Below are 27,994 nucleotides of genomic sequence, written 5' to 3' on the forward strand. Positions count from 1 at the left end.
AGGTCATCTAGGATCTTGCAGAGTATGGGTGAGTGGTTTCGAATCTCCTCTCAGTGGGATGAGAAGCCACTGGAGTGATGGACGTGGTCTGAATTATGTTTTTTAAAAGCACTTTGCTCTTCATGTGCAGAATGGAATGAGTGAGAGGAAAGAGTGGAAGCAGGAGAAGGAAGCCACAGTGGTATCCAAGAGAGGAAAAGTGGGTTAGCCTAGGGTGATAGCCAGAGCACTCTTGTTAGGACTGTCCCAGTGATCCTTGTTCTGAAACGCCTCCTGCCTCTGCAGAACAAAATCCTTGCCATGTAAATACTTCCTGTTTTAATGCAAATGGGAAGGATGGTGTACTTCCTCCACAGCTGTTTCCTGTTGCAGGGCTTGAGACTGTCCGTTTTTTTTTTTTTTTTTCTCCACATGGAGATTATTTTGAAACATCCAGGTGGTTTTGATCAAATCATATATTCTTAGAATATTATTCTTAAGCTCCAATAATAACCCTACAGATACAAAGATTAACATAAACTGACTAAAGAAATGTTAACTGCCAGGAGATTAAGGCAATATTTTAAATTCATAATCTATAGTACTTTGGGGGTTAAGCTGTGACTTGCAGGATATGATTTACTGACCAGTAGCAAAGATTCCACCTAGCTGGAACCTCATTCCAGAAATGTTTCTTTTCATAAGATACTTAGATACTGAAACATCATTTTTAAAAAGCTGTGCTTTGGTAAATCAGCTTGGGGGATTGTGTCAGGAATTATAGGCAGCAATAGCTTCATAAATGTGCAACCCATGCAGTCTCCCAGGGCCTGTGCTTAGCAAGGCCTCACACTTGCTTTAAGGCTCTGCCGTCACTGTCTTGAATTCCTAATAATTTTTTAACAAGGGGCCTCACAGTTTCATTTTGCACCAGGCATCACCACAAATTATGTAGCTAGTCCAGAATTCAGGGCTCAAAACACTCTGTGAAAATCTGTTCATCTGCTATAAGATATAGAAAGAGACAGGAAAGGAGCAGACTTGAATAAAGAAATTCTCAGAAAAGCAAATTCATCAGTTATAGAATTGGAGACTTTCTAGTCTAGTAGTTCTCAGGTGCCTGTGTACAGTTCATGCCCACTTGGTTTTTACCTCTCCATAGCAAAATCACAAGAATGATGATGCCATTGGGTTCTTATTTTTTAGCTAAATTTATTCAGCTCAAATATCTGCTCTTTATTCTCAGGTTAGACTCACTGGTAATTTTTGCTCTACAAATATTTTTGTTTCGTATAATAACATGTTGGCAATAGGTAGAAGCTTTTTCTTTGTATTTAAAGTACTTTCTGTAAAAGAAAACTTGACCACCTCATTTCAGCTCAGTGCTTCTTGGCAGAAAAGAAGCAGCCCTTTATCCCACTCCTGTACCTTTACCTCTTTTTTCTAATCCCAGCCTCACTTTTCTCTTATTGTAATTATTCTCAATACCAATGGCTCACCATTCACAAATACCTAAACTCAGTTTTGTACAACTGAGTAAAAGGTAATCAGAAACAAATCCACATGAATATTAGAACTTCTGGCAAGGCAAAATTAAAATTAGGGAAGGATTACCCTCTTGCAACCAAACTACTTACCTTTTTATAGTTTTATTTTATAAATCCATCCTTTTTTATGCCCCAAAGGATAGCAACATTTTTCTTTTCATCTCTGTGTCTCCAGCATTTAGCACAGGGCATTGTACTCAATAACTCTTCGATGAATATATAGAAACTAAATAAATAGAAATAAATAAAAATTTTAAACTAGAAATGGAAGGATGTCTCCCTTCCATTTACACCTTCTTTGGCAGTTTCAACCTTTCCTTAGCCAGAGAACAATAATGACCATAAGAAATGTTAGTAAAGATACATTACATCTATAACAGGAAGTTAAAATTAGACAATTCTCTGTGTTTCAGCTGTAACTGAGAAGGTACCTATTACTCCCTCATTTCAAAGTAAGGCATGAGCCCACCAAATAAAGCCTTGAAAAGCTGGTAGTCAGGGACTGATTTCATGACCCTTGACTGACCACCCAATACAACAATGTGGAGCCAATACAACAGTGTGGAGATTAGAGCAAGATTTTCAGAGAGGGCTGTTGTTGATGTTCAGGGAGTCCTGTCTTATCCCAACCCTTAAGGGGAAGGGGTGAGGAATGCTTTTACCTTATCCCAAACGGGTAAGAGTCTTCATTGAAACAAACCAAAGAGCTTCGGGGAAGCAATGGTTTAGAATTTGAGTGAAATCTGAGAAATGAAAAGGGGGAGAGACTACAGCTGCTTGGAGATCTGACAAGGGGATGTAAAGAGCTGCCATCCAGTGAGTATGCTGAAACCTGCAGGGCAAAGAATGTTTCCTGTTGGCAAGATGTGGCCATGCAAGAGAGAACTGGCCTGAAAGAGTCTTGGATCTTGTCCAGAACTGTCTTGCGAGAATCTTAGATCTCTTCTACCTGGGGGAGGGAGGTAATACCAGCAGAAAGAACATGGAGGTGTACTGTCAGAGCCCTGGGAATGAGCTATGAGTGACCAGTGGGAAAAGCTGCTTTCAGTCACAAAGAGCAAACTGCAGATAAGATCTCTCTCCAGTGAGAAGACAAAGAACTCCTAAAATATCTCACCCAACAAGAGAGAGTCAGCTTTAAACACCTAACAAAATGCAGAGAGCTGATGCCAGCAAGTAAGATCCCTGGAATCTAGTACAGTACTTTGAACATAGAAGGGACTCAACAGACATTGGTGAACACAAAGACCTGTACCCTTGTTAGGCTAATATTGCAGGAATGATTCTCAGCTTTGTACACATGAAGGAATTATGAGGTTCAGTTTAGATGCCTCACTTCAAAATTTAATGTTTAGTCCAGACCACTGTTGTTTTAATTTTACTACACTCACAGTGAAGAGAAGTCCAGAGGAGCACCCTTGAAACTGTAGTGCTAATATCAAGTTTGTGATGTAGAGCAACTAAGGGTTTCTGAGAGGGTTTCAAGGTAATCTTTCCTGTGCTGTTTGTACATTCCAGGTTATTAAGTTTATCTTAGGTGAAGTCAAGCTTTAAGTGGTAGTTACTATGTACCAGAATACAGGGCACTGGAGGTTCAGATAGGAATAAGACAATCCCTGACTTCAAGTGGCTTATAGTGAATGGATTAAAGACAATTATTTATCATTTACTTAATGTATAGCATGAGCTCAAGAAATCTTACAGTACTGTCACTATAATATTAATAGTTGAACTACGCTGCCTGATGGATGTAAAAGCCCTCTAATCTAGAGATAAATAAAGATTATACTTTTTCTTGTCATCCGATTTTATTATTCTTTGATGATGATTGACTAAATATACTAATGAGGATTGAAAAATATACTGCTTTAAGTAGTTATGTCATAATTTCTGTCAGTCATGCAATTAGAAATACATATATGGAGACATATTTTTCTATTGCCCCTTTTTTCCTGGCTTTGTTAATGTATAATATATTGCTTTTCTACATTCACTCTCCATTTGATTTTTCTCCTAATGTAATTTACCACCTGCAGAAGTATGAGGCCTGGAAAATGCAGGTGCAAAATGCTCATTAGCACAATACCAATAAATCAACACATGTTTAAAAGAATCTTCTACCCAACCCTATTCCTTAAATGTGTATTCAATCATAATTTTTGAATTTCAAAATTGGTCCAGGTCATAGATCAGGAGACAGCTCTATTTTTACATAACTATGAGGTATGCTGTGGTTTTCTAACCAAAGAGATGTGACAGTAATTTCTTGCGAAATATTTGGAACATTGTGACTGAGCCAAACTAAGAATGAAAGAACATGGAGAAAAATACACATAACCACATATCCTATAAGTCTTCCGTATGGAGACAGGTGTGAAGCCTATGAGGAGGGCATCATTTATTCGTGAATTGATTGATTCATGCATTTATTAATTCATGTAGTATATGTTTTTGTGTGCATATAATTGCAAAGCACTATATTAGATGCATAAAAGAAATGTACTTCCTTTTAGAAGTGTCTTCCAAAAGACACTCCCCATCAGAGTGTCTAATGAAATGAGAGAGACAGAACAAAGTGGACATGAACAAATCTATTGTTAGACTTTATGATAAATACCATGAGAAGCAAATGAGCAGAATGCAGTGCTAAAGAGTAACCTGGAGTGAAGTGGGGGGTAGGGAAGGAGGATGAGAGACAACCTACTTAAAATTGTAGGGATGGTCCTTCAGAGGAGACTTAAAAAATAAGAAGTAATCAGCAATTCAAAGAGTATTCCAGCAGAGGGAAGAGCATATGTGAAGGCCCTCTGGACAGAAAGAGATTCATATGTTTGGGAATCTTGAAGGATATCAAGGCAACTAGGACATGGGCAAGAAAAATGGTCCAAGACAGAGATATCAGGGCCCTACAGACCATTGAAAGATGCTTAGAAATTCATCCAACCACAGGGGGAAGCCATTCAGTTCTTTAAAGTGGGAGAACAGCCCATTTGCTTGAGGTTTAAAAATGCTTGCTCTGGCTGCTATAGCAGAGTAGGTAGTAGGGGACCAAGGTCTAACCAGAGGGAACAACATGGAGGCTTCGGCAACAGTCCAGAGAAGTGATGACTAGGAAATGAAGAAACTTAAGATATAATTTGGAAGTATAATAGAGAGAGTTTATTGATGAATCAGACTTGGAAAGTGTTACAAAGGAAAGGATCAAGTACACTTCAAGGTTTCTGTCGTGCGTGACTGTGTGAGTGCGTGCTGGTGCCATTTACAGAGATTGGGAAGACAAGGAGGAAAGTTAGGGTCGAGTTTAGAAAGCAAGAGTTAGTTTTGGACATGTTAAGTATAAAATGTGATGCATGTAATGGATACTGCCAAGTAGCTAGTTGAATATTTAAGTTCAGAGTTTTGAGGAAAACTTTGGAGGTAAAAAAGAGTTTGCAGGATATAGATATTTAATCCCAAAGGAATAAACTACAATATCTAGGGAAAGAGTGAAAATAGAGCAGAGGGAGGCCCAACTGGACCAAGTGGATTAGGCCCCTGGATATTCCAAAATACTTAGGGATTGAATCAAACTTGCAAAATATTTAGAGGTTGAATAGAATAAGGGGACTTGGGTCAGGTGTGGTTGTTTATGCCTGTAATCCCAACACTTTAGGAGGCTGATATGGAAGGATTGCTTGAGCTCAGGAATTCAAGACCAAGCTGGGCAACATAGTGAGACCCTGTGTCTTCCAAAAAATAAAGTTGGGTACAGTGGTGTGTGCCTGTAGTCCCAGGTCCTTGGGAGGCTGAGGTGGGAGGATCCCTTGAGCCTAGGGGTTTAGAGGCTGCAATGACCTATGATAACAGCTGCCCTCCAGTCTAGGAGACACAGTGAGAGCCTGTCTCTTAAAAAAAGAAAAGAGGGTCATTCAAGGAACAGTGAAAAAGGGAATAAAGAATTATGTCAGGGAATCTATGAAAGTAGAATGCTCCAAGATAGAAGGAGTGGTTAAAAAAAGTTGAGTATTTATATGTGCCAGTGTGTATCATGCTGCATACTTTATCTGCATGATGTTATATTATTCGTTCAATAGACTATTGAGTTGAGAACTGTTATTAGATCCATTTTACAAATGAGGAAACTATAGAGAGATTAAGTAATTTGCCCAAGATTCCATCATAAAGAGGCAAGTGTTGAATGCCAGGCATTCTGACTTCAGAGTCCATAGTCTTAACCCTTGTGCCGTTCTCTTCCACAAATACACCCAGCAAGTAAAAGACTGAGAAAAATAAAAGCCGAAAAGTACCCTCTGAAATTGACCACATGAAGTTAGGGAAACCTGAGTTGTTTTGTGAAAGCAGTGAGTACAAAGCAGTATTTCGGAGAGGGTTGTGCAGGGAATGGGAGATGAAGCTGTGTGCTGGGAAGGAGAGAAGAAATTAGAGGAAGGGAAGGGTGGCCTTACAGAGAAACAGACTTGAAGTGATGTGAAGTGTTGGCGCTGGCTGAATGCTGGTAGGAATAAGTGAGCAGGGAGGGAGTGAATGGGATAAGAGAGATCACCTCGGAGTAAAGCCTTGAAAAGAGAGTGTAGAGGAAGTTTTTATCCCTTCCCTGCGTCCCTTCCTTTGTGCATAAAATAGGAATGTTCTTCTTTTCTGAAGGATTTCAAAGAGAATATTGGTTTTTCTTTCATTCTCCCCAATACATGCCTCCCCAAAGGAAGAAGAGTGACTTCTGAGGCTGTGAAAAGGAAGGCCTCTGGATGCATGACCCAGCCTCCTCTGGCTTCTCCCTTTGGGACCTGATGACCCTCAGCATGTCCGTCTTAACTCCTGCTGCCCTTGGGGCAATCTCACCGGGACACTGCTTCTCCAAGTGCCAGCTTGGGGTGGGGTCCTTGCCCCCTCTGTCTATTTCTCAGTTAGTTCAGGACTTATAGAGGGAAGAGAGTGGTTAGAACATTAAAACCCCTAGTGTAAAGAGAGGATGCAATTAGGTTTAGAGAACATGTGGAGAGACTGGCTTTGGCAAGAAGAGGATCATGTTCTCTTCTGTAATAGAAAGGAAAGTTTTAAAGTAATGGGGAAAGATAATGTTTATAGAGTCGCTGCTGAGACGAAAAAAAGTGATTTCTGTAATGTAATTTTTAAGATTTTATGATTTTTTTTTTTCTGAATAAAGTCTGAAATCCAACTTGGTTGTACTGGGAGCACTACATAGCTTTCATGTGTGAAGCCACTATCATCTAAGCAGAAGAAAACTGGAACAGATACACCCAGTGATTCTCAAACTAAGGAAGAGGACATGGCATGCCCTGTCTAGGGTAGCTAATCCAAATTTAGATAGGGCAGTTTTCAAAAGAAATCATTTCAATCAGCAATGTAATCAGTAATGCAATTGTACATTTTTAAAAAACCAGAAAATGTCATTTTGATTTAAAACATTTATAATGACTTAAGAATGTTTTATATTCATCAATAGGATGATTTAGTTTGAAGAAGTCAAGAAACAATGGGTTACCTAGAGTGTTTTCCATCCAATTCCTGAATTAAAATGTAGCTAAGAAACATTTTCTATACCTTCTTTTCCTGCCTTTTGTGTCTTCGTTTCGGGAAATTTAAGATGGTACATTGTTGGACTACATTGTCATTTTAACTATAAACCACTGGGCTTTGGCCCAGATTATTATTACCTGCAGAAGCTATCTTGATTAAGTTTGGAGTTGCCTTATGTTGTGCATAAGCAAAACTACATTTTAATCGGCTTGTCCATATGCTTTATAGAGATAGTTTGTAATAGGCCTTGTTAAAAATAGGTTTCTTTAATCAGCAATGTTGAATAAAAGCCTAAAGTCTTAAAATAGTCTTATTTATTCTGATTCCTTCTTCCTAAAATGAATAAACAGAATGAAATCAATGTGGCAATAGCGTGTTACAAATCACTCCATCAAAGGTAATGAAATTAAATTTCATCTCTGCAAGTTACTGCAAAAGACTGTTTAACATTTACAAGAATTTGACTTCCAAATCCTTCAAGCCCTAATCTTTGGATTTACATAATATGTTCCTACTTTCAGCCTTTTCCAGTTGAAAGACTTTGAAGTTCCAAGGCAAAAACTGAAATTGGAAATTTGTGTAATTTCAAAGTGAACGCTTGTGATATAGTGACATAATCAGAAAGTACATAGGGTAAAACCCATACAAATTTTGCTGCTATTAACTCAGTATTTGAAACTTTGTAGTAGAAAGGGGATATGCAGAGTTCTTAAAGATTGCTCCAAGAACACATGCTACATATTTCTAATCAATAAAATTAAAATATCTTATTACTAGGTTGTTGAAAGCACTAGATCCTGGACTTAAATCTAGATCTTTGATTTTAGAGCCCTTGCCCTGTTTTGTCCACCAGGGCACTATGGAAAATTTTTGCATAATGATATCGATTTATCAAAACTGCGGAGTATTTATTTAGAAATTATAAAATGACTTAGTGAATAAAAAATTGAGGTATTATTTGGATTTATCATACTATTAATGGTGGAGAAGAAACTCCTTCTTTTATCTAAGCTCCAACAAATATTCTTTTTTTTTTTTTTTTCTTTAATCAGAGTCTTGCTCTGTCGCCCAGGCTGGAGTGCAGTGGCGAGATCTCGGCTCACCGCAGCCTCTGCCTCCTGGATTCAAGCAATTCTCCTTCCTGAGTAGCTGGGACTACAGGTGCACACCACCACGCCCGGCTAATTTTTATATTTTTAGTAGAGATGGGATTTTACCATGTTGGCCATGCTGGTCGTGAACTCCTGACCTCAAGTGATCTGCCCGCCTCAGCCTCCCAAAGTGCTGGAATTACAGGTGTAAGCCACTGCACCCGGCCCCAACACATATTCTTAAAATGGGATAGGAAGGAGGCTGTTATGTGGATGCATTAATTTAATCATTATATCTGCTATCACATATCACAAGTCTTTTTTTAGTTTGTTTTCATAGGTTTTTAAATGTAGACTTGCTTGCTTTCTTGTGGTTTCTTCCCCCATAATGAAACCATTGATTCATTCAACAATTTATTTCCTAAGTGCCTACTCTATGACTAGCTCTATGCTAAATGCTAGGAATGAAATGATGAACAGACTAGAAATTCATAGAATTTCCATGAATGTAGTAATTAAGTTGATCTGGTGGTGTTCACTTCTAATAGAAAATACTTCTCTCATATTACTTCTTTCTCTGAGCTGATGCAAGAATTGAAATATAAATAAACCAGCTGGCAAACTTAGAGGATTTAGATGTCCTTTTCATTAAAGGTCAGTAAGAAATGCTAACGTTTTATGTCAGGGTTTATTAAACTCTGAAGAGGCAGAATTAGTTTGGGGTTTAATTTCTAGTATTCATAGCATAAAATTAAGTATAATAGCAGTGAATCTATGTATGCTTCTATATAATTATTATTATTTATACTGGCCTAGCCCTCCACAGAGTTAATTTCAACTGCATTTAATGAGAGAATTTCTTGTTTTTGCTAGAATTTCTAGCAAACCATTTCTGCATGTCTTTGCACCTTAAATTTCTTAGAATGAATACAGGGTTGGAAATATATCTTGTTATAACAAACTATCTAGTTTCAGCATCCCATTAACTGTTCCAACACCAATTTGAATTCCCAAAGGATACTTCTGTTGAAGTATTTTTGCTTTGGTTTGCAATTGTAAAAGTAAATTGTGTAATTCCCGATTCCACAGTAATAGACTTTCTGTCTTAATCTTCCTCTTTAAGGGCACAAAGAATAGTATGGCCACTGCAATTACTGAGTGGGCTAGAATTGGAATATTCTATATCCCCAAGGAATTGTTTTCTTCTTTTGAAGCATAAGTCTCCAATCTATCATTTCCTCTGTGGTTGAGTTTCTGAATATGCTTGGGTTTTGCTGATTTTATGGTTTGTTTTTAGCTGCTGATTTTTAGTCAGACTCTATAGGAGGGGTAACAAAAACCCTTAATTTTGCAATGTGAAAATTCTTTATGCATTTGCTCCCCAAAGCTTATTTTTGAGTAACTTGAGACTTTTGCAGCAGCCACAGTATCCAACTTGGAAAATCTGCATTCTCAGCAGCTTTCCTACTTTAAATAATATTCTTACATTAGCTCTTTTAGGAAGCAAAGAGACAGCTTCCCTAACAGTAACAAGATGTGCAAACCACAGATGGTCTTCTTGCTGGAAATTACTGGAAAGGACTACAAGTGTTGGGCCTTTGGGGCACAGTCATTCACATACCTTCATATACCACACACACACACTCTCTCTCACACACACACAGACACACACAGACACACACACTTGTGTGAACATACAACAAATGAATAGGGCAAAGTGATAATGTGTATAGCTACTACTAGCATATAGATTTCTGTGGAATTTTACACACTGCTGTAATAGAAATGAACACATTTTATGTTTACAATAGCTTTCTTAGGTAGAGCAGGCAGATATAGCATGAATAGCACTGTTAAATATAAGACTTAGATAGTCCAGGTCCTTGCCCAAGTGTAAGAGCTGAAGTTTATCTCTGCCTCCTAATTCCAGAGTGTAGCCTTTGGTTCAAAATGCCCTGGTTGTATTTCAGCTTTTCTAATTTCTAGTTCCATTACTTTCTTTAAGCCTCAGTTGATACCTCTACCAATAGGATATATGCTACCTACCTCATAAGCTTGTTGTGATCAATGAATGAAATATTGCATGTATAACATGTGGCCTTGTACCTGATACTTTATAAGTGCTCAATGAATGTTCATGTTTGTTTTTTTAAAGCAAACATTTATACAATACTTATGCCAAATCTAAGTACTTTTTCAAATATTAGTCTAATCTTCGTGTCAATTTTATGACAGATATTGTTAATAGTCCCATTTTACAGATGAGAAAATGGAGGCAAGGAAATGTTAAGAAAATTGCCCAGTTGCCCAAGGTCACACAGTTAGTAAATGCCACATTATGGAATCAGTTCCAGATAATCCAGTCCCCATGTCCATAGTCTTAAATGCCATTCTGTTATTCTCAAGGTACACAGTGGAATATATGGAAATGTGACTTTTATATGCTAATTTTATACTGCTTTAAATTCCTAAGGCCTAGGGAATATTCCCATATGCTATAGTGGGTTTTCTCAACTGTTGCTACTATTACCACCAATATCTTAGGACTATAGTAAATGGATAGTAGAAGATCTGTTTTTTTTTTTTTTTTTCCAGACAACTACAGAACTCAGGAACATATCCAACTAGTTATAATCCAGGCACAATTTGAATTCCACTTGATGGGAGAGGTGATTCCAATGAAGAACTCAATTAAATAAAAACGTATTTTCCTTATGCATTTCAGTCATATCGTGATGTCGTTTAGGCTCAACGTAGAGTTGTATCATGCAGTATTTAGACAAGATTACAAAACTATTAAGAGATGCAGAGCATGATAGATGTAGAAAGATGAAAAGCATTCCTTGGTTATGACGTGAGGGGATGATGATAGAAGGGTGGAGATAGTAGGAAAGTGAAAACCCCACAGATATGAGAGGAAAAGGGAAGATAAGACAAAAACAGTATGACAAGTGATAAATAATGGTTTATAAGGGTTAAAAGTGAAGAAGCTTGAAGAAAGATTCTCCACAACGAAAGCTATTGAAATAGAGAATTGACCCAGATATTGAGAGAAACCCTCCACAGTGAGCAGTGTAAAGCCACATTCAGTCACTGTTGCCCTAAGCCCTGGGCTTTGGGATGTACGTTCATTCATTTAAGCCAAAAAGTGCATTTATCCTACTCAAAAAGTGATTTAGAAAATGAGTGTTAGATTTCCTATGCTTCTAGTAAAATAGAAATAAATTATGCAAGAGTAAAATATAGCTAATTGCTATAAGAATCATTCTGTTAAAATTGTTGAGTTTTGGATATTTTCTGCCAGTTCTTTTTTTCACTAGTTTCTGTGACTTCAGATTTTATTATCAACCTACTAGGCCTTTCCTGCTCCTTGGAGAACTGGTTGAAATGGTATTGAACCCTATTTTTATAGAGTAGGAAAGTAAAGAGCCCTCCTCAATTTGCATTGCCACTTCTTGTCCTTACTTCTTCATGGTTCTCTGGTCTCCATCTATGCTCCTGAGTTTGCTGTCTTAGGTCAAATATGTGAGGAGTATACACACACACACACACACGTATATATATATACATATATATTTATACACACACATACACACACACACACACTCAGGTGATCTATCCGATGGGTTTAGTTATTTTCTGAAAGATTTGGAGACTGTCGTGAAAGAAATATCACATTGCATACCACGTAAGGGACTCGTATTCAGTTAGTTCTCTTGTTATCCTTCACTCTTCCCTCAAAACCCACACTCCAGAATGAGTCAAGCCTCCTTCAAAATGTAGTGCAGTCCCTGCAGGCTCAGTGTTTATCGAAAGTGGTACAGGAGGAAAGGAGCCTGAGAAGTGGATATAATTTCCTGAGCATGCCTGGGAATTGTGCAGAACACAGTTATAGCATCTTACATACTCTTACAAAATGATTGGAACTTGCATTTATAGAGAGCTTCCTGTGTAGATGCTGTGCTAGGCACTTTCACATATGGTGTTTACTGATTCTTAGAACCTTTCAGATATATTTTATACCCATTTTATAGATGAGGAGAGTGAGTCTCAGAAAAGCACCCAACATTGTTACTATGCTGAAGGAAGGCATTGGAATACATGTGCGGAGGAATAGGATAGTTCTTTTCCTCTCAAAAGCAGAGGGACAAGAAAAAGCAAAAGCTAAGACAAACCAGACCGTCTGCTTATAGGGGCCATGCCAAGAAAGATGGCTTCTTTTCCTTATTTCCTAGTCTTTATCTAAGGCGTCAGCACCCATTTTCCTTTGGGAATACAAAGCACATTCAACAAAGAACCTTTCAGTACCTATTAAGAGCTTATTTTTGTCTTCATTTTAATGTTTCATTTATTATCAAATAGGGTACTTTATCTCATGCAGCACACCTACATATTCCATTATGCCATATTTACATTTGTTTAACACATTTAATTAAGAACCTTGTTAAAAATTTAACAAGACTTCCCCTTTCATGAAATTTGGAAATTGAAGGTAGCATTTAACAGGTTTCCTTGTCAACCACAATACTCATTTTTAGAATTGTTAGCCAGTAATTCAGTTACCCACACAGTTCTGCTTTCTAAGAACGTAAAAATGGAAGTCTCATCTTATGCAAGCCAGAAAACCTAGTAGCAGTGTTCTAAACTTAGAACAAAAACGTGATGCCCTTCAAATCTTGGTTGGGAAGAGTGTTTGGTGAGGAGGGGGAGAAAGAAGAAGGAGAATGACAGTGTCATTTTCTGTTTGTCTCTGGCCGTCTGGAGTTCAGTGCCATGTCCTTTGCTCATTCTAAGGAGAATATAAAAAGGCCAATGAGATGCTTACATATTTTGTAGTGTTGGTAGAACATCATCAATTATAGTATCTATCCCTTTATCAAATATAAGCCATCCTATAAGCCAATATGAGACTTTAGATCAATTCTAAAATGGGCCAATGTAAAATGTAAACAGTTTGTGGTGATAAAATAATCTGCTATGTGAATTGAAAGTAAAACTTATTTATAAAATGTAAATAATTGTTAATAATGATAATAATTATTGCTTAGAACTAAAGAGCAGCTGGCTTTTTGTATAATTTAACACCTTTCCTCTAAATCTCTACTCCTCTGAAACTGCCTTCCCCCAAAATAAATTGCTTTATACTGAAACTCAAATTTAATTTTAAAATAAAATGTATAGGATCAACTACAGAATATTGACATTTTGTATGTCAGAAATGGTTGAATATTAGTGATTTCATAGGGTTCAACATAATACTGTGAGTGCGGTCTAAGTCGTGGTGTGTATAAGTGTGCTCTCCTGAAAAGCCATGCTAGTCCGAATAAGCTTTGTTGCCTTGGTGATCTACGGTTTATTTATCTTCTTTGTTATGAATTGAAAAATAAAAATTATATACATTTATAGTGTGCAAAATGATGTTTTGAAATATGTATATGCTGTGCAATGGCTTAATCTAATTAACATATGCATCACCTCACATCTTTATTTTTTGTTGTGACAATGCTTAAAACCTACTCTCAGAAATTTTCAAAATACAGTACATGGATATTTACTATGGTCACCCATGTTGTATAGTAGATCTCTTGAACTTATTTCTCCTGATAAAATTTTATATCCTTTGATCAACATTGTACTCATCTAAACTCCTTATACCCTTCTACTCTGCTTCTGAGTTGAACTATTTTAGATTCCATATAAGTCTCATTGTGTGGTATTTGTCTTTCTGTGCCTGGCTTATTTCATTTAACGTGTTCCAGGTTCATTCATGTTGCAAATGACAGGATTTTTTTTTCAAGTTCAGTAGTATTCCATTGTGTATACATGCAACTTATTTCTTAAACTGTTTTTTTTTTTAATTAATCTTAATGCCTTCTTAGGTACATATAAACTCTAGTCTACAAACACCTAAGAATGGTGTTATTGGGAAGAACAAGGCATTAGGAAAAAGTAGATAAATCTATACAGTGTAAATCCATATTTCCTCAAGTATATAATGCCACAGGTGATTTTTGGTTACTACTCCTTGAAGGATTCCATTCAGCTTGCTTAACTGTGAGATACAGCTTTCACCCTAATTTCCACAAAGCAGCTCAGAGTGATTCTTTTACCATGTGATGACTCCTTTGCTCAAATCCTCTCTTGGCCTCATTTAACAGTCTTGAAGCTCTATATGATCTGGCCTCACTCCCCTGCCCCCAGCACCATCTTGTTTGACTTCATCTCCAGCTTCTCACCCCCTCTTTTTCTCTGTTCCAGCCATCGTGGCCTCCCTGCTCCACTAATATAACATACAAGTCTATTTCCTGAACTGCTGCTCTCTCATAACGGCTCCCTCAGTTATGATCATGGCTTCTTCCCTTCAATCTCTTCTCAAAAGTCCAATGGTCCATGAGCCCTACTTGGCTCTCCCATACATAGCAGTACAAATGCATACCTTCATTCCCTATGTCTTTTACTGTGCTTGATTTTAATCCACTGCATTTTTTTGCCACCTAATTTGTTATATATTGGCTTGTTTACTTATCACCTGTCTCCCTCCATAAGAATAAGGGCTCCAGGATGGCAATTCTTTTGTCTGTGTTGTTCACTGTGTATCCCTGGTGCCCAGAACAGTATGGGATGGTGAGTAGCCATTCCAGGAATGAATGAACTGTTCATTTCAGCTCATGAGAAGTAGGGTGCTGGATAGGGAGTACAGTCATTCCCAGTGGGAAAAAAAAGGGTTATTCATTAAATGTCACTCTACTCTGTCAGTTTTTAGGAGGCTGGAATGAAAAGTGCTTCAGTCTACTTTTATTGTCACCTTTTTGAGGCAAGTAGCCATTGGCACCATATATAATCTTCATTGTAAATGAATACAGTAGTACCCCCTTATCCACAGTTTTGTTTTCTGCAGTTTCAGTTACCTGCAATACAGTACGATATGATATTTTAAGAGAGAGAAAGAGAGAGACCTCATTCATGTAACTTTTATTACAGTATATTATTATAGTTGTTCCGTGTTATTGTTAATCTCTTACTGTGCCTAATTTATAAATTAAACTTTATCATAGTTATGCATGTATTGAAAAAAACATGGTATGTACTTTATAGGGCTTGTTACTATCTGTGGTTTCAAGCATCTACTGGAAGTTTTGAAGTATATTCCCTGCAGTTATGAAGCGATTACCATAAGGTAAAAGTCAATTTCTCATGAAAATGTTTTATTGAAGTATAACATATACCCAGAAAAATCCAAAAATCATAGATAGTTAAATGTTCACAAAGTAAATACATCCTGGTACCCAGTGCCCAGATCAGGAAACAAAACATTACCAGAATCCCATAAACCCCTTCATGTTGTCATCAATGTAATAACTCCCCAATGTTTAGCCTACCATTTTAATATCATAGATAGTACTGCTTGTGTTTGGACTTAATATACATAGAGTCATAGGGCATGTACTCTTTTATGTCTGGATTCTTTGCTCAAAACTATCTTTATGAAAATCATTCATGTTGCTGCTAATAGTCATAGTTCATACATTTCCATTGCTGTATAAAATTCTATGCTACTGTTGATAGACATTTGAGATTTTTTTCAATGTTTGTGTATTACAAATCATGCTGAGATGAACATCCTTGAATGCATCTTTTGGTTAACACATAAAGATGCATGCCTTGAACTTCATTAGGTATTGCCAGATTTTTCCAAAGTAGCCTTACCAGTGTGCACCATCACCAGCAGGGCAGCAGAATTCCAATCACTTCTCATCACTGCGCTTTGTATCGGGTCTTTTACATTTTAGCCACTGTGGTGGGTGTGGTATGAGTGCAATGTAGTTATAATTTGTATTCCTCAGGACTAGTGCTATGGAACACTTTAAAATATATTTGTTGCCAATTTGAGTTACGTGAATCTATTTTCATGGATATTAAGATAATATAGGTCATATATGGATAAGGTAGAAATCATATAGGTCATAATTTAATGACTAAAATTTAGTAAACATTGCTTTCATTAATGACTCTTACTAAATGATAGATTGTATTCCCTTTACAAAGCTTTTGCTGTGGAAAATTCAGTTCAATAAAAGCTAATTGTGGGTTAATGATGAATAACCCTCCATGCTGAATGGTGTGAGGCTACCAAGGTCCACGTCATGGGAAGCTTCTCAGATGTTACGTTGAAGCTATGTCTAACAAGCATGAACAGGGCCTGCAAGTAAGACAGAAAAGGGAAGCCAACGTACTAGAAAAACCTAAATAAAATTTGAAGGTGTGAAGAAGTATGAAACTTTTAGGAAATTGCAAGGGTTCAGGTGTGGTTATCAGAAATAATAAAGAAAATTGCCACCATCTTGTTTATAGGGAATGAAGACTTGAAGAATGACACTTAACATTAGCCTCCAGAAGTACCAAGGGCCAATAGTAAATTGGACTTAGGGTTTGATTCCATTAGTTATGTAGCTTGAAATGTTTGAAGTTAACTCAGCATCATTTACAATGATTTTTATGCCAAATGAAATATGCATGAGCAGGGAAATATTTCCTGGATAGCTTTTTGCTTTCTGTGTTAGGCCTTATGTCAGCTGTCTAAAATGTAGAAGTGAGCAACACATTTATTGTTATTGAGAATGCATAGTAAAATAACATGAATTCTATCATTTTTACAGCTAAGATGCTGTTATAGATTAAGCAGAAAAACCCTGGCAGCCTCTGGTTAAAAAATAATGATTTTATTATTCTTTTTGGAGTTAACATTTATTTTTAACTAATGTTTCACTGTAGTATTAAAAAATTCCTCTCAGAACTAAATACTGTAGTCAAATCCATTATCTTTGACACTGTATTTTAATTGGTTATTAGAAAAATTAACAGTTCTTTATCACATTATATTTTAATGAAATCTTTCAAAATGATTAGGCAGAAGATATTTTTCCTTCTAGTTTCAAAAATATTTGTAGAATTTTTCTTAAAATACTATAGGGAATGTCTGTCATTTCTGAATAGATGTGGTTCTATCTTAAGGCTAAATATAACTCAATTGTTGAAAAAAAATGTGATAAACATGGAACAAATGTGTCTCTAGAATCGGGATTCACAGCATGTGGTCTTCTTTACTTGTAGGCTGAAGAAAAAGTCCCAGTCGGTGGATATTAATGCTCCAGGGTTCAACCCTTTGGCTGGTGCAGGAAAGCAAACACCACAAGCCAGTAAGCCCCCTGCACCCAAGACCCCCATCATTGAGGAAGAGCAGAACAATGCAGCAAATACTCAGAAACATCCTTCCAGAAGGAGCGAACTGAAGAGGTTCTACACAATTGGTGAGCACCAGATGTTTTACACGAGTAAATAGATGAAATCTACCTAAATGGCATTGAGAATTTCTGGGTCTGTTTAGTTCAATGGCTCCTTGTTATAAAACATGTAAATCTTTCTGATGGTGTATTTGGACATTTTCTTATGTGGTCTGAACATAAAGATGGAAAACTACTGAAAAACTTTCAGCAAAGTTAAATAAAACAGGCTTGAGGACCTTCTATATCCTAACCTAAGGGAAGTAAGTATACATATACATACACATGTACTACATATGTGTAGAAAAACCTTCTTAGGTTTTTCAGTTTTTAACTTTGTGTGCTACTATTTTCATTTCAGTCATTGTTCAGCCAGTGCCTTTCTTGTTTTTTGGTTTTTGTTTTATTTCATTTTCCCTTCAGGCTCCCAGGTCTCTGAACCTGTTCTGTCAGGTTGTTAAGACTGTGGTTGATGTCAGCCTGTAACTAACAAAGCCAGTAAGAAAGTAAAGTTATTACATTCTGAGAGAGGACAGATTACATTGTGGGTCTATTTTGACCTTACACCTTGCTTTACTTTGGAAAAATTGAATGGCATCCAGGCCCTTCATAGGGAAGAGTAATAGGATATGGCTTGGGTTTTGCAGGCATTACATTATTTCCTCCCAGATATAATAATATCCTGTAATTTTGTACTTTAACATTTAATCAGAGAGTTGTAGGCAATCAGTCCAAAAAAATCAAATTACCAACTTTTGTGTACCATATTAGCCCAACGTGTCTTTGGCCTTGCTTTGTAATGAACAATAGCAGCTTTTAGTGTCTTAAATCTATCTGAGACAAAAGTTACTAAATATCTAATACATGAGAAAGAATGATGAGTAGGGGAGACAAATCCACCCAAAAAGAGAAGGGCTGCTTTGGCCTTGCTTATTACTTCAATTTGGAGGATTCGGTCACATCCAAAAGCTGTAATAGTAGAGACTGTGGCTTAATGGGTTAACCAGTGTTACATCAAAGAGGGCCTGTTTTCTTTAAAATTTACCATCCTCACCACCCCAATATGAGAATGTTTGTTTTACGATTATTTAAATATTTTTCTTTGATATTTTAGTAGCCATTCCTAGAAATGTTCATCAGGAGACGAGACTTCTAGTTCTAATTCCTACACGAATTTCCTGTGTGACTTTGTCAAGTCATTTTCCAATGTCTTTGGGTTAAATTCCTTCCTTCAAGATGAAGAAATGCCTCCATGTAGGGCTTGCCTTATTTCAGAATTTGGCTGCTAAAACCATGCTTTCTCTTCCCACCATTTTATGTCCTCTTCTTATGTATTCATTCTCAGGCTTCCTTTTTCCAGACGGTCAAGTCTCATTTTCTGAAAGGCAGCAAGCATGGTGTCAGTGAGATTGTCCATAGTCAGGTAATGAGAATTAACAAAAGTGTAGACAAGCACAATTTTTAAAACTTATGCTAGCACAGTTCTTCAAATCAATTGACTAGAAAAGCTCACAAAGTCTATATAACTCTGTCCAATTACCAATATCCTCTTCTCCTCTGCAACATATCTGTCGCCTTCTATTGCTTTTCTAATTGGCTAAAAAGACATAGTTAGTATTTTTTCCTTCAGCAAATAAAGCTTATCATACAAACTCAATGGTCCTTAAAAATTAGGAAAAAAAAAAAAAAGGAGAGATACTAACCAGCTTGGCCACCATGAATAATGGAGCTAAGCCTAGAAAATAGAAGCCTCAAAAGGGCTGGATTGCAGAAGGATGAACAATGAGTTATTTTAAATAATACCACCACTTGTGAATTCTTCTCTATTGAATTGGTAACAGTTTGCTTCATAATCAAGGTGAGCGGCATGTCTATTGTGTTAAAAGAGACCTCTGAACTGTTAAATATACTCTATATAACCCTTTTAGTAATTTGGACCTGGAAACATTACTTTCAAGGCTGACATATTAGCAACCATGTAATCACCTGTATTGAAAGTTCCCTTTACAAACCAAATGTACTTCAATGTCTCTTAGTAAAAGTATTAGTAATAAACAATAAAATTTTTCACTTTTTGATAATTTCATATGCCAGGGGCAATTTAAGCTCCTGAGTTCTATCCTCAATTCACCCTCACAGCAGCTCGGACAGGTAGATGTTACACCCTATTTTTATAGATAAGGATACAGCCATAGATCATTTAAAGATGGGGTCATGAGCTGTAAATAGCAGGCTCTGCCAATTAAATCTACCTTCTCTTGTGACCTGTCAGAATCAGGCTTTCTCTGACTCTCAAAGGTCGCCATCCCCTCTGCGCAACAATAAGCTGGAGTGCTGTTGTTGTTGTTGTCGTTGTTGTTGTTTGAGACAGAGTCTCCTTCTGTCGCCCAGGCTGGAGTTCAGTGGCGCGATCTCGGCTCATTGCAACCTCCCCCTCCCAGTTTCAAGCGATTCTCCTTCCTCAGCCTCCCGAGTAGCTGGGACTACAGGCACCCGCCATCACGCCCTGCTAATTTTTTTTGTATTTTTAGTAGAAACGGGGTTTCACTGCTTTAACCAGGATGGTCTTGATCTCCTGACCTCTTGATCTGCCTGCCTCGGCCTCCCAAAGTGCTGGGATTACAGGCGTGAGCCACCGCACCCGGCCAGCTGGAGGAGATTTTATGGATAATATAGTGGAGTGATATTTTTACCACAAGTCCCAGAGAATCTCACTGAAGGAAGTCTTGCCAACGAATCCGTCTACAAACCGATATGCTCATTCATTGAAAGATACATTTCAATTATCTGCTTAGAGTTTACACTCCTGGAAAACTCTAGGAGCCCTCTTGTGGCCAAGTAAAGTACATTTAAATTTAGCAGTGAAGTTTTATACTATAGTTACTACAGACATTCAACCAATAATTTTAGGGCTCAAAGGATTTTCAAATAAAAAATAATAACTAGAAAAATGTTGCAGCCATTGAAGTGTCTTTTAGAGGCTGCAGTGGCTTTTCTAGAATTATTTTCTTAGAAGTACAGTTATTCTTTAGTATTCAGGGAGTAGAGGGGATTGGTTCCAGAACCCTCACAGATACCAGAAATCTGCAATGCCCAAGTTCCTGATATAAAATGGCATAGTATATGCATATAACCTATGCACATCCTCCTGTGTACTGGAAATCATCTCTCGGTTACTTATAATATCTAATACAATGTAAAAGTTATATAAATAGTTGTTATACTGTATTTGTAGTCAGTATTGTTTTATATTGTGTTGTTACTGTTCATTGTTTTTGCTCTGGAATAGTTTGAATCAGTGGTTAGTTGAGTCCATAGATATAGAGCCTACAGATACGGAGGGATGGCTGTATAATAAAATTCCATTGATTTAGGATAACTAGGAGAAAGCTAGTCACTATTGATGTGAAATAAATGAATCTTCAGATAAAAGGAAAGTAATCACCATGTCAGACTGTGGTTCAGGAAAGAGTATCTTCTGCCCTGCTTCCATCACTAACTGTGTAATCTGGCACAAGTTATTTACCATCATTTGACCTTAATTTTTACGTGTGTACAATGAAAGAGATAAACCAAATCATGTCTTTCAGAGTTGTTTTTCATCTTACTCTCTTTTTATTATCACAGCTGACCATAGAAAGTACTGTACCAGTGTTCTATTGCCATGAAACAAACTACCACAACGTTAGCAGTTTAAAATAACACGGATTTATGAACTCCCTGTTCTGTAGGTCAGTCCACAAGGTATGACTGGGTTCTCTGCTCACGCTGTCTCAAGGATAAAGTCAAGGTACTAGCTGGGCTGTGTTTTCATCTGGAGTTTCAACCAGGGGAAAAATTGCTTCTAAGCTCATTCTTATTGTTGGCATAATTCAGTCCCTTGCAGTCGTAGGGCTGAGCTACCCATTTCCTTGCTGGCTGTCAACCAGGGACCACTCTCAGCTCCTAGGGGCTGCTTGCTTTTCTTGTCATGTGGCCCCCTCCACCTTCAAGCAAAGAACTTCACATCAAATCTATTTCATTTGGATTCTCTGTCTCAACCAACCAAGATTATTCTCTGCTCTTAAAGAATTCATGTTATTGAGTCAGGATCACCCAGATTTTCTGTCTTAAGGTCCACACAGCCTAATCGTGGGAATAAAGTCCATCATAAATTCCAGACCCTGGAGTTATGCAGACGTGTGCACCAGAGGGGTGGGAGATCTTAGTGACCACTTTAGAATTCTGCCTACCACATTTTACAGCACCACCTGATATATACACATGCAAATACCAATATATCGCAGATGAAATTGCTTAAAAGCATTTCTATTACTATCTATTTTGATTACTTATAGAACAGAATATTCTATAGAATATGAAATAGAATGGAACATTCTACTTCAGTTTTTTAAATACAGTCTCAACTCACTAAATTTATTTCATAGTCCATTAATGGTCTATGACCTGAAGTTTGAAAAATCACTGGACTTGATATTTGAAATCCTTCAGATACTTAAACTTCTATTATTCTTTAAAAAATAGAATTGTTAATTAGAGCTAGAATAAAAAACATTAACTTAGTGGAGTAGCACTAATAGGTAAATAGAAGAAAATAGAGTGGAATTTTTTACTACTCCAATTATTGTTTGTGTTAGATAAAACCATTTGAGTTTGACAGGGTGCATAAGAAACATATCCTTCAAAACCACAGCCCCTACTTAAAGATAGATAATGAAGCCAAATAGTAGACTCAGATATTTGTGATAATCATTTTATTTCACTACCCTTAATTCAAAGAACTACATATAAGGACTTCTGAAAAATATTGTAAATTAAGCATGGAGTAGTAAAGAAAACTGTGCACACAGGAGCCAAGCATGTACCATTGCTCCCTAAGGCATACGGTTCTATGTGATATTGATTCCTCACTTCAGGGAACTGGAGCTGGAATTCATATATCTCGGTCCAGCTTCTGCGACTATTAGTAAAAGCTCCTGATGTCTTTCTATACGGAGGATTTTCGCTGGACAGTTAGGAAATAGGACCACTCTTGAATGAATAGCCCCACAATGGGAATCATTCAGTGAAACACCGAACACTGATTAGTCCCTGATCAATCCCTGCTGTGTGAAGGCCTCATGGAAGATGCTGCTCAGAATAGAAAGAAAAATGAAACAGAGAGCCCTGCTTTCAAGGCAGCCAGCCTATGTGTTGGGGAAGAGCGTGCCTGGTTGAAATGAGCACACTGGTAAGCAAAACAGACAACACAGAATGCCCTAAATGCCATGGGCGTGGGGGAGAGGGTGATGTGTAATGAATGAGGGAGGGGGCAGCAGGAGCCAAGGGAGAGTCAGAGTGCCCTGGAATCCACAAAAGGAGAAATCTCCTCAGATTGTGTAGATGCTCGGAGGCCCTTTATGGGCTCCATAGAGCAAGACACCCTCACCACTCTCCTCTGTTTTTGCGTATGAGCTCCCCCGGCATCTGCACTTCCCTGTGCCTCCTGTTTTCTTGTGTTGGCATGTCTGTCTCCATACTGGTTCTCAGTTCTTAGGAGGAGGGAATGGTGCCTGCAATCTCATTAATCCCAGCATTTAGTGCAGTGTGAGGCACACAGTTAAGTGCCAAATAACTGTGGAGGGCAGAGAGGATAGTTAGAAAGGGTTATGAATCTTGTCCTTTGAAGTGGAGGAGGAGAGGATGGAATCTACTCAGAATTCAGTTGGAGGACGAACTTAACATTTACTGTGTGCCAGGATCTGTAAGCAATTTTTACACATTATCTCACTATACAAAGCTCAGTGACACAGGGTTATGACCTCACTTTCATGAAAATCAGAAGTCCAGAGAGGTTAGGAGATTTGTCTAAGGTCACAGCTTCCCCAAATAGCCTAGATAGGATCCAGACCCAGTTTAATGTAATTGCAGAGCAAAGGCTCTTAAACACCACAACATGCTGTTTATCCGCCACCGTAAGTATACAGCTAAAAGATTCTTCTATCTATAGGCCATTAGAGAAGGATTGGAATACCTGGTGTAGAAAACAATGAGTAAGATAATTATAACCTTTATGTTTATTTTTTTAAAGTCCTCTTTTATGACTTATGCCACGTAAATGCTCTCTGCAACTTAGTAGAGAAGTCAGAAAAGCTTTCAGTTTAGCTTTTCCTCAGCAGGGGTCCTGAATAGGGGGTCCAATAGGGGGGCTCTTTGGCTAACAGGTGTTTGAATAATACCTCTGGAACTTTCCTTCAGTTGAAATCTCTCCCTCTCAGGTTCTCACCTTGTCATGGGAATTGACAGTCTATTTGTCCCTTTTAATCTTGTTTGTCTTCATGGATCAACCTCTCCCTTTTATCCTATCTAAACTAATCTCACTGTAACACCTTCTTGTAAGAGACAGTCTGTGATTAATCATCCAATGTTCTTTACCCAGCCATTTATAGTCATTTAGATTCAGATAAATGAATTAAATAAATATGTATTGAATGCCTACTATGTTCCAGGCTACATTCAAAGTCCTGTGAATAAACGATTAAACTAAACTAAGGCCAACCCTCAGGTGCTTATATTCTAGTGGGGAAGGCAGGCAATAAATATACAATCAGGTATTTAACACACTGTCAAGTAATGATACGTTTTTAAAGAAGAATAAAATAGATTGAGAGAGGTAATATGTTATGCGTGTAAAATATGTTTAAATCTTATACAATTTTTATGAACATTCTAGATGATGAATTGTCTCAGCTCTAACTGGGAAATCAATTGGCTGGATTCGATTACAGGACATTAGATACATAAATAATAGATTTTTCAGAATTGTTTTTCACCTTCCTTGGAATCAGATTAGCTTATGAAAAGACTAATGGAATTGATATTTGCAGCATGAAGGAGAAAATGATTAAGGGGAAATTTATTGACCCTCATGCTTCCCCACATTGTTTTCAAGAGGAGGTATCCAGATGTTCATTTGTACCAATAATAAACAAGGAATGTGGATTAAGCTATAATTTAGCATATTGAAATTAAGTATCAGGGAAAATGTAACAAGTTTTAGTATATACAGAGAAGCTGGGTTGTTTTGTTTTGTTTTGTTTTGTTTTGTTTTTGAGATGGAGTCTCGCTCTGTCGCCCAGGCTGGAGTGCAGTGGAGCGATCTCAGCTCACTGCAACCTCCACCTCCTGGGTTCACACCATTCTGCTGCCTCAGCCTCCCAAGTAGCTGGGACTGCAGGTGCCCGCCACCATGCCTGGCTAATGTTTTTGTATTTTTAGTACAGACGGAGTTTCACTGTGTTAGCCAGGATGGTCTCGATCTCCTGACTTCATGATCTGCCTGCCTCAGCCTCCCAAAGTGCTGGGATTATAGGCGTGAGCCACTGCGCCCAGCCTGGTTTTTAAAAATGTATAGCTATTGTCTCTTCAGAGTGGTTCAGGATTCAACTTGCCAGAGGGAAAGAGAAAATTAGCACTCAAAGATCCTAAATTATTTTGATCAAGGCCATGAAAGCTGTGTAGTCATTCAGTGGGTGTTTATTGAGCTCCTTCTGCTCAGGAAGGCAAGTGAATCAATGATGAGGAACTTGGCCTTGAGAATCTAAAGTCTAAGTTGGACCTTTATATTCCTCCTGCTAGTTATGAGACCATAAACAAAATAATTAGAATCTCAAATCTCAGTATCCCTCCTTATAAAAGGAAATAAAACTGTTCCTTACTGAAAGTGCTGTGGTGAGGTATAAGTGAGGTAATGTATTTAAAGTACTTATATTAGTGCCTAGAACTTGCAAGTTCTCAGTAAATATTAGTGAGCTTGTTGTGGTTGTGAATTAAGGATAGAGTATGAATGAAGCACCATGGTTCCTGCTCTAATGAAACTTATATGAATCAAGCCTCTTGTCTTGACCTTTGTGGATCTGATCAAATCATCCCCTGTTTAAAACCCGGCAGTGGTTCCCCACTCTCCACAAAATAAGGTTGTTACTCTATAGACCTTTCAAACTGCGCTTACCTTTCATCAGCTTTATTGCAGACCTCAGCCCTACACTCCAGCCAAGCTAAAAACTGTTTGTGGTTTCCCAAAGTTGTAATTCTGTGTGCTGTATCATGGGCTTTTCCTTCTGCCTAGAATAGTGATACCTCCACCTCTTTTAGCCTTCTGATTAACTACCCATTTGCCAGGATTCAATCCAAACATCCTTTACACCTGGCCACAACTTCTCTAAATCTGATTAATATGAATACATCTCAAGCATTTTAATATACAGATTGTCCATCTTTTAGGTGACTAACATATTGGATTTAATAAATTTAATAAATACTTATAACGTTTCTATAGAGTGAGTGGATTTAAGTCTCTGAAATTTGAATGACTTATTCATGGTCATACTATAAATAGTGTCAAAGCCAAGGGAAGAATCTAAGTAAACTGGCCAATAGTAAAGAGCCCATCATTTACATTTATTTTCAGGTCAAATTGTCTTTTCAAAAACAAAATGAAATTAGATGGTTGATGGAGATCTCACTGAGTGGTTCCCCAAGTGCTAGTCTATACCATTGATGGTATAGATCCAATAGAAAAAGATTGAAAAAGATCCAATAATAAAAGAACAGTAGTTTTTCATAAGACTATACTTAGTTAAAGTGACTGTCTTTTCCCTTTTCTCTTTCTTTCGTTCTTCCTCCTTTGCCCCTCCCTCTTTCTTTCTCCCTTCTGCTCTTTCTTCCACCCTCTTTCCTCCCTTTTTCCTTCTTTCCTTCCCTCCTTGTGTTAAAATGAATGGTCTTTTGTGAAATGACTGCTTAGTAAATGGTATCAGTTTGGGGTTTTTGTTTAAGTCTGTTCTTTTAAAATTCTTTTACTTGTCAAAATATTAAGTTGGGAAATAGTCCCTAAAATATTCTCTTGAAATTGTGATGGTCTGTGAAATTGCAAATTCTAAAATCCAATGCAATGATCTTGTCTTTTGCCCTGCTTGCAGGATAGAATACCTTCAACATTCCAAGCTTAGTGATGCACAGTTAAATACAAATTTGTATCTTACTAACCCCAGGCTGCTTACATATTGAAAAGAGAGCCTATAGAACTAGGGGTTCCCTGGGAATTCTTCTCAGTAGTAGGCAAAATTAAAACAGTAATAACTAGTTTGGAAGCTCTAAAGAGAAAAGCAAGACACATATTTAACTGATTTTTAATTGCAGCACACCAGACACTTTAAAATATCATCACATAACTTGTACGCCTCTCATTTAATAAAAAAGATAACTCTAAAGTAAAAATACTGTAACAGGAGGTTAAAAAATAAAAGGAAAAAACTAATCTTGCTAGAGGTGGCAAACTCTGCAGTGTGAAACTAGGTCACCATTGACCTGGAACCTTCTCTCCAAGCTGGAAGGTTCTTCATGGAAAAGCAGGAAGTCTCTGCGATTTAATCAACAAAACTATCTTGGCATGCAGGTCACTGTCTATAAGCACAGAAACTAAAACAGATAGCTGCTCTGAGGGTTCTAATTAAATTAAATTCTTGAGAACTACGACTTTGTTTTGAATTGAAATTTGTTTTGACAGTTTGATGACTTTTTACATTTTCTGGGTCACAAAAATGTTTAAGGAAAATTATTTCATTGCTGAGGTTTCTTGTTACACATGGAAGCCAAAAGTCCCTAAATGGACCTGGGCATTTCACAGATTTTGAAGAGTGGTTCAAAGTTTGTATAAGTACCCAATATGTAGTTTTTTATTAAGATAGTGGAATTTGAGGACATCAAGATTTCAAGTTTAATTTTTTGGTTCATTTGTGTAATTAATCAGACCGTGGGATTCAATGCATGTTTATGACAGTCTACATCTCCATGTGCATATTTGTTGGAGGGATATTTGATTGGGATTTTATTTTACAACATTTTTCATTTATTTCATTTAATATCTACTTTAAAACATAAGATTAAGGAAATCCCACAGGCTGAAACTACTTTCAAGTCTAAAATTAATATGAAAGCTTTATTTCTTTCGAGAGAAATTAGATTTTTTTTAACCAATCATTTATGTAACTTTAAACTTTACCAAGCAACCGGAGGTATACTCAGAACGAGAAAAAATGTGTTTGCTTGATATCCCTATAGATTTGTAGTGTCTATAATTTGTTAAATAAACTTACCAACTCTAGTTTTATAGTATTAGCACGTTATTTTATAAGACTTGCCTTATTCTTTTTTTGCCCTGCTTGTGTGATTGTTCTCTGTCAGAAGGAATCAACCCAGAATCAAGAAATACAGCTTCATCATGGCCATGATAAACGGATTAAGAAATGTCAGTAACATCGAGGTTTCCTTGAGCAAATGGTTTTGGTATTACGTTTGAGCTGCAGCATAATAGTCTTAAACAACGTATTAAAAAACAAATTATATCTGTCAATTTATTTAATGATTTCTAAACTGCCCAATTAAACCTATATTGGTTTAATTCATGGAATAATTAAAATGGACATTGTTCGTGGTTGAGAAATAAGCATGATCCTGTTTGAAATTTCCTAAATCCCTATTAAAATTAGTCTTTCACTGCTGTTAGCAAATAAAACTT

At 37.2% G+C, this 27,994-nt stretch overlaps 1 protein-coding gene across 7 annotated transcripts in view; it reads left to right on the forward strand.

Annotated features, from left to right (window-relative positions):
* OXR1 (oxidation resistance 1) overlaps positions 1-27,994 on the forward strand; it is a 477,189-nt gene that overhangs the window by 226,886 nt on the left and 222,309 nt on the right. For all 7 annotated transcript variants that reach the window (XM_008001339.3, XM_008001336.3, XM_073018312.1 and 4 more), the window contains one exon: positions 17,267-17,463. In XM_008001339.3, coding sequence (XP_007999530.2) covers positions 17,267-17,463 — 197 coding nt within the window. The remainder of the gene's footprint in view (positions 1-17,266; positions 17,464-27,994) is intronic.

The sequence above is a fragment of the Chlorocebus sabaeus genome, chromosome 8, assembly GCF_047675955.1.
Source record: "Chlorocebus sabaeus isolate Y175 chromosome 8, mChlSab1.0.hap1, whole genome shotgun sequence".
NCBI lineage: Eukaryota > Metazoa > Chordata > Mammalia > Primates > Cercopithecidae > Chlorocebus > Chlorocebus sabaeus.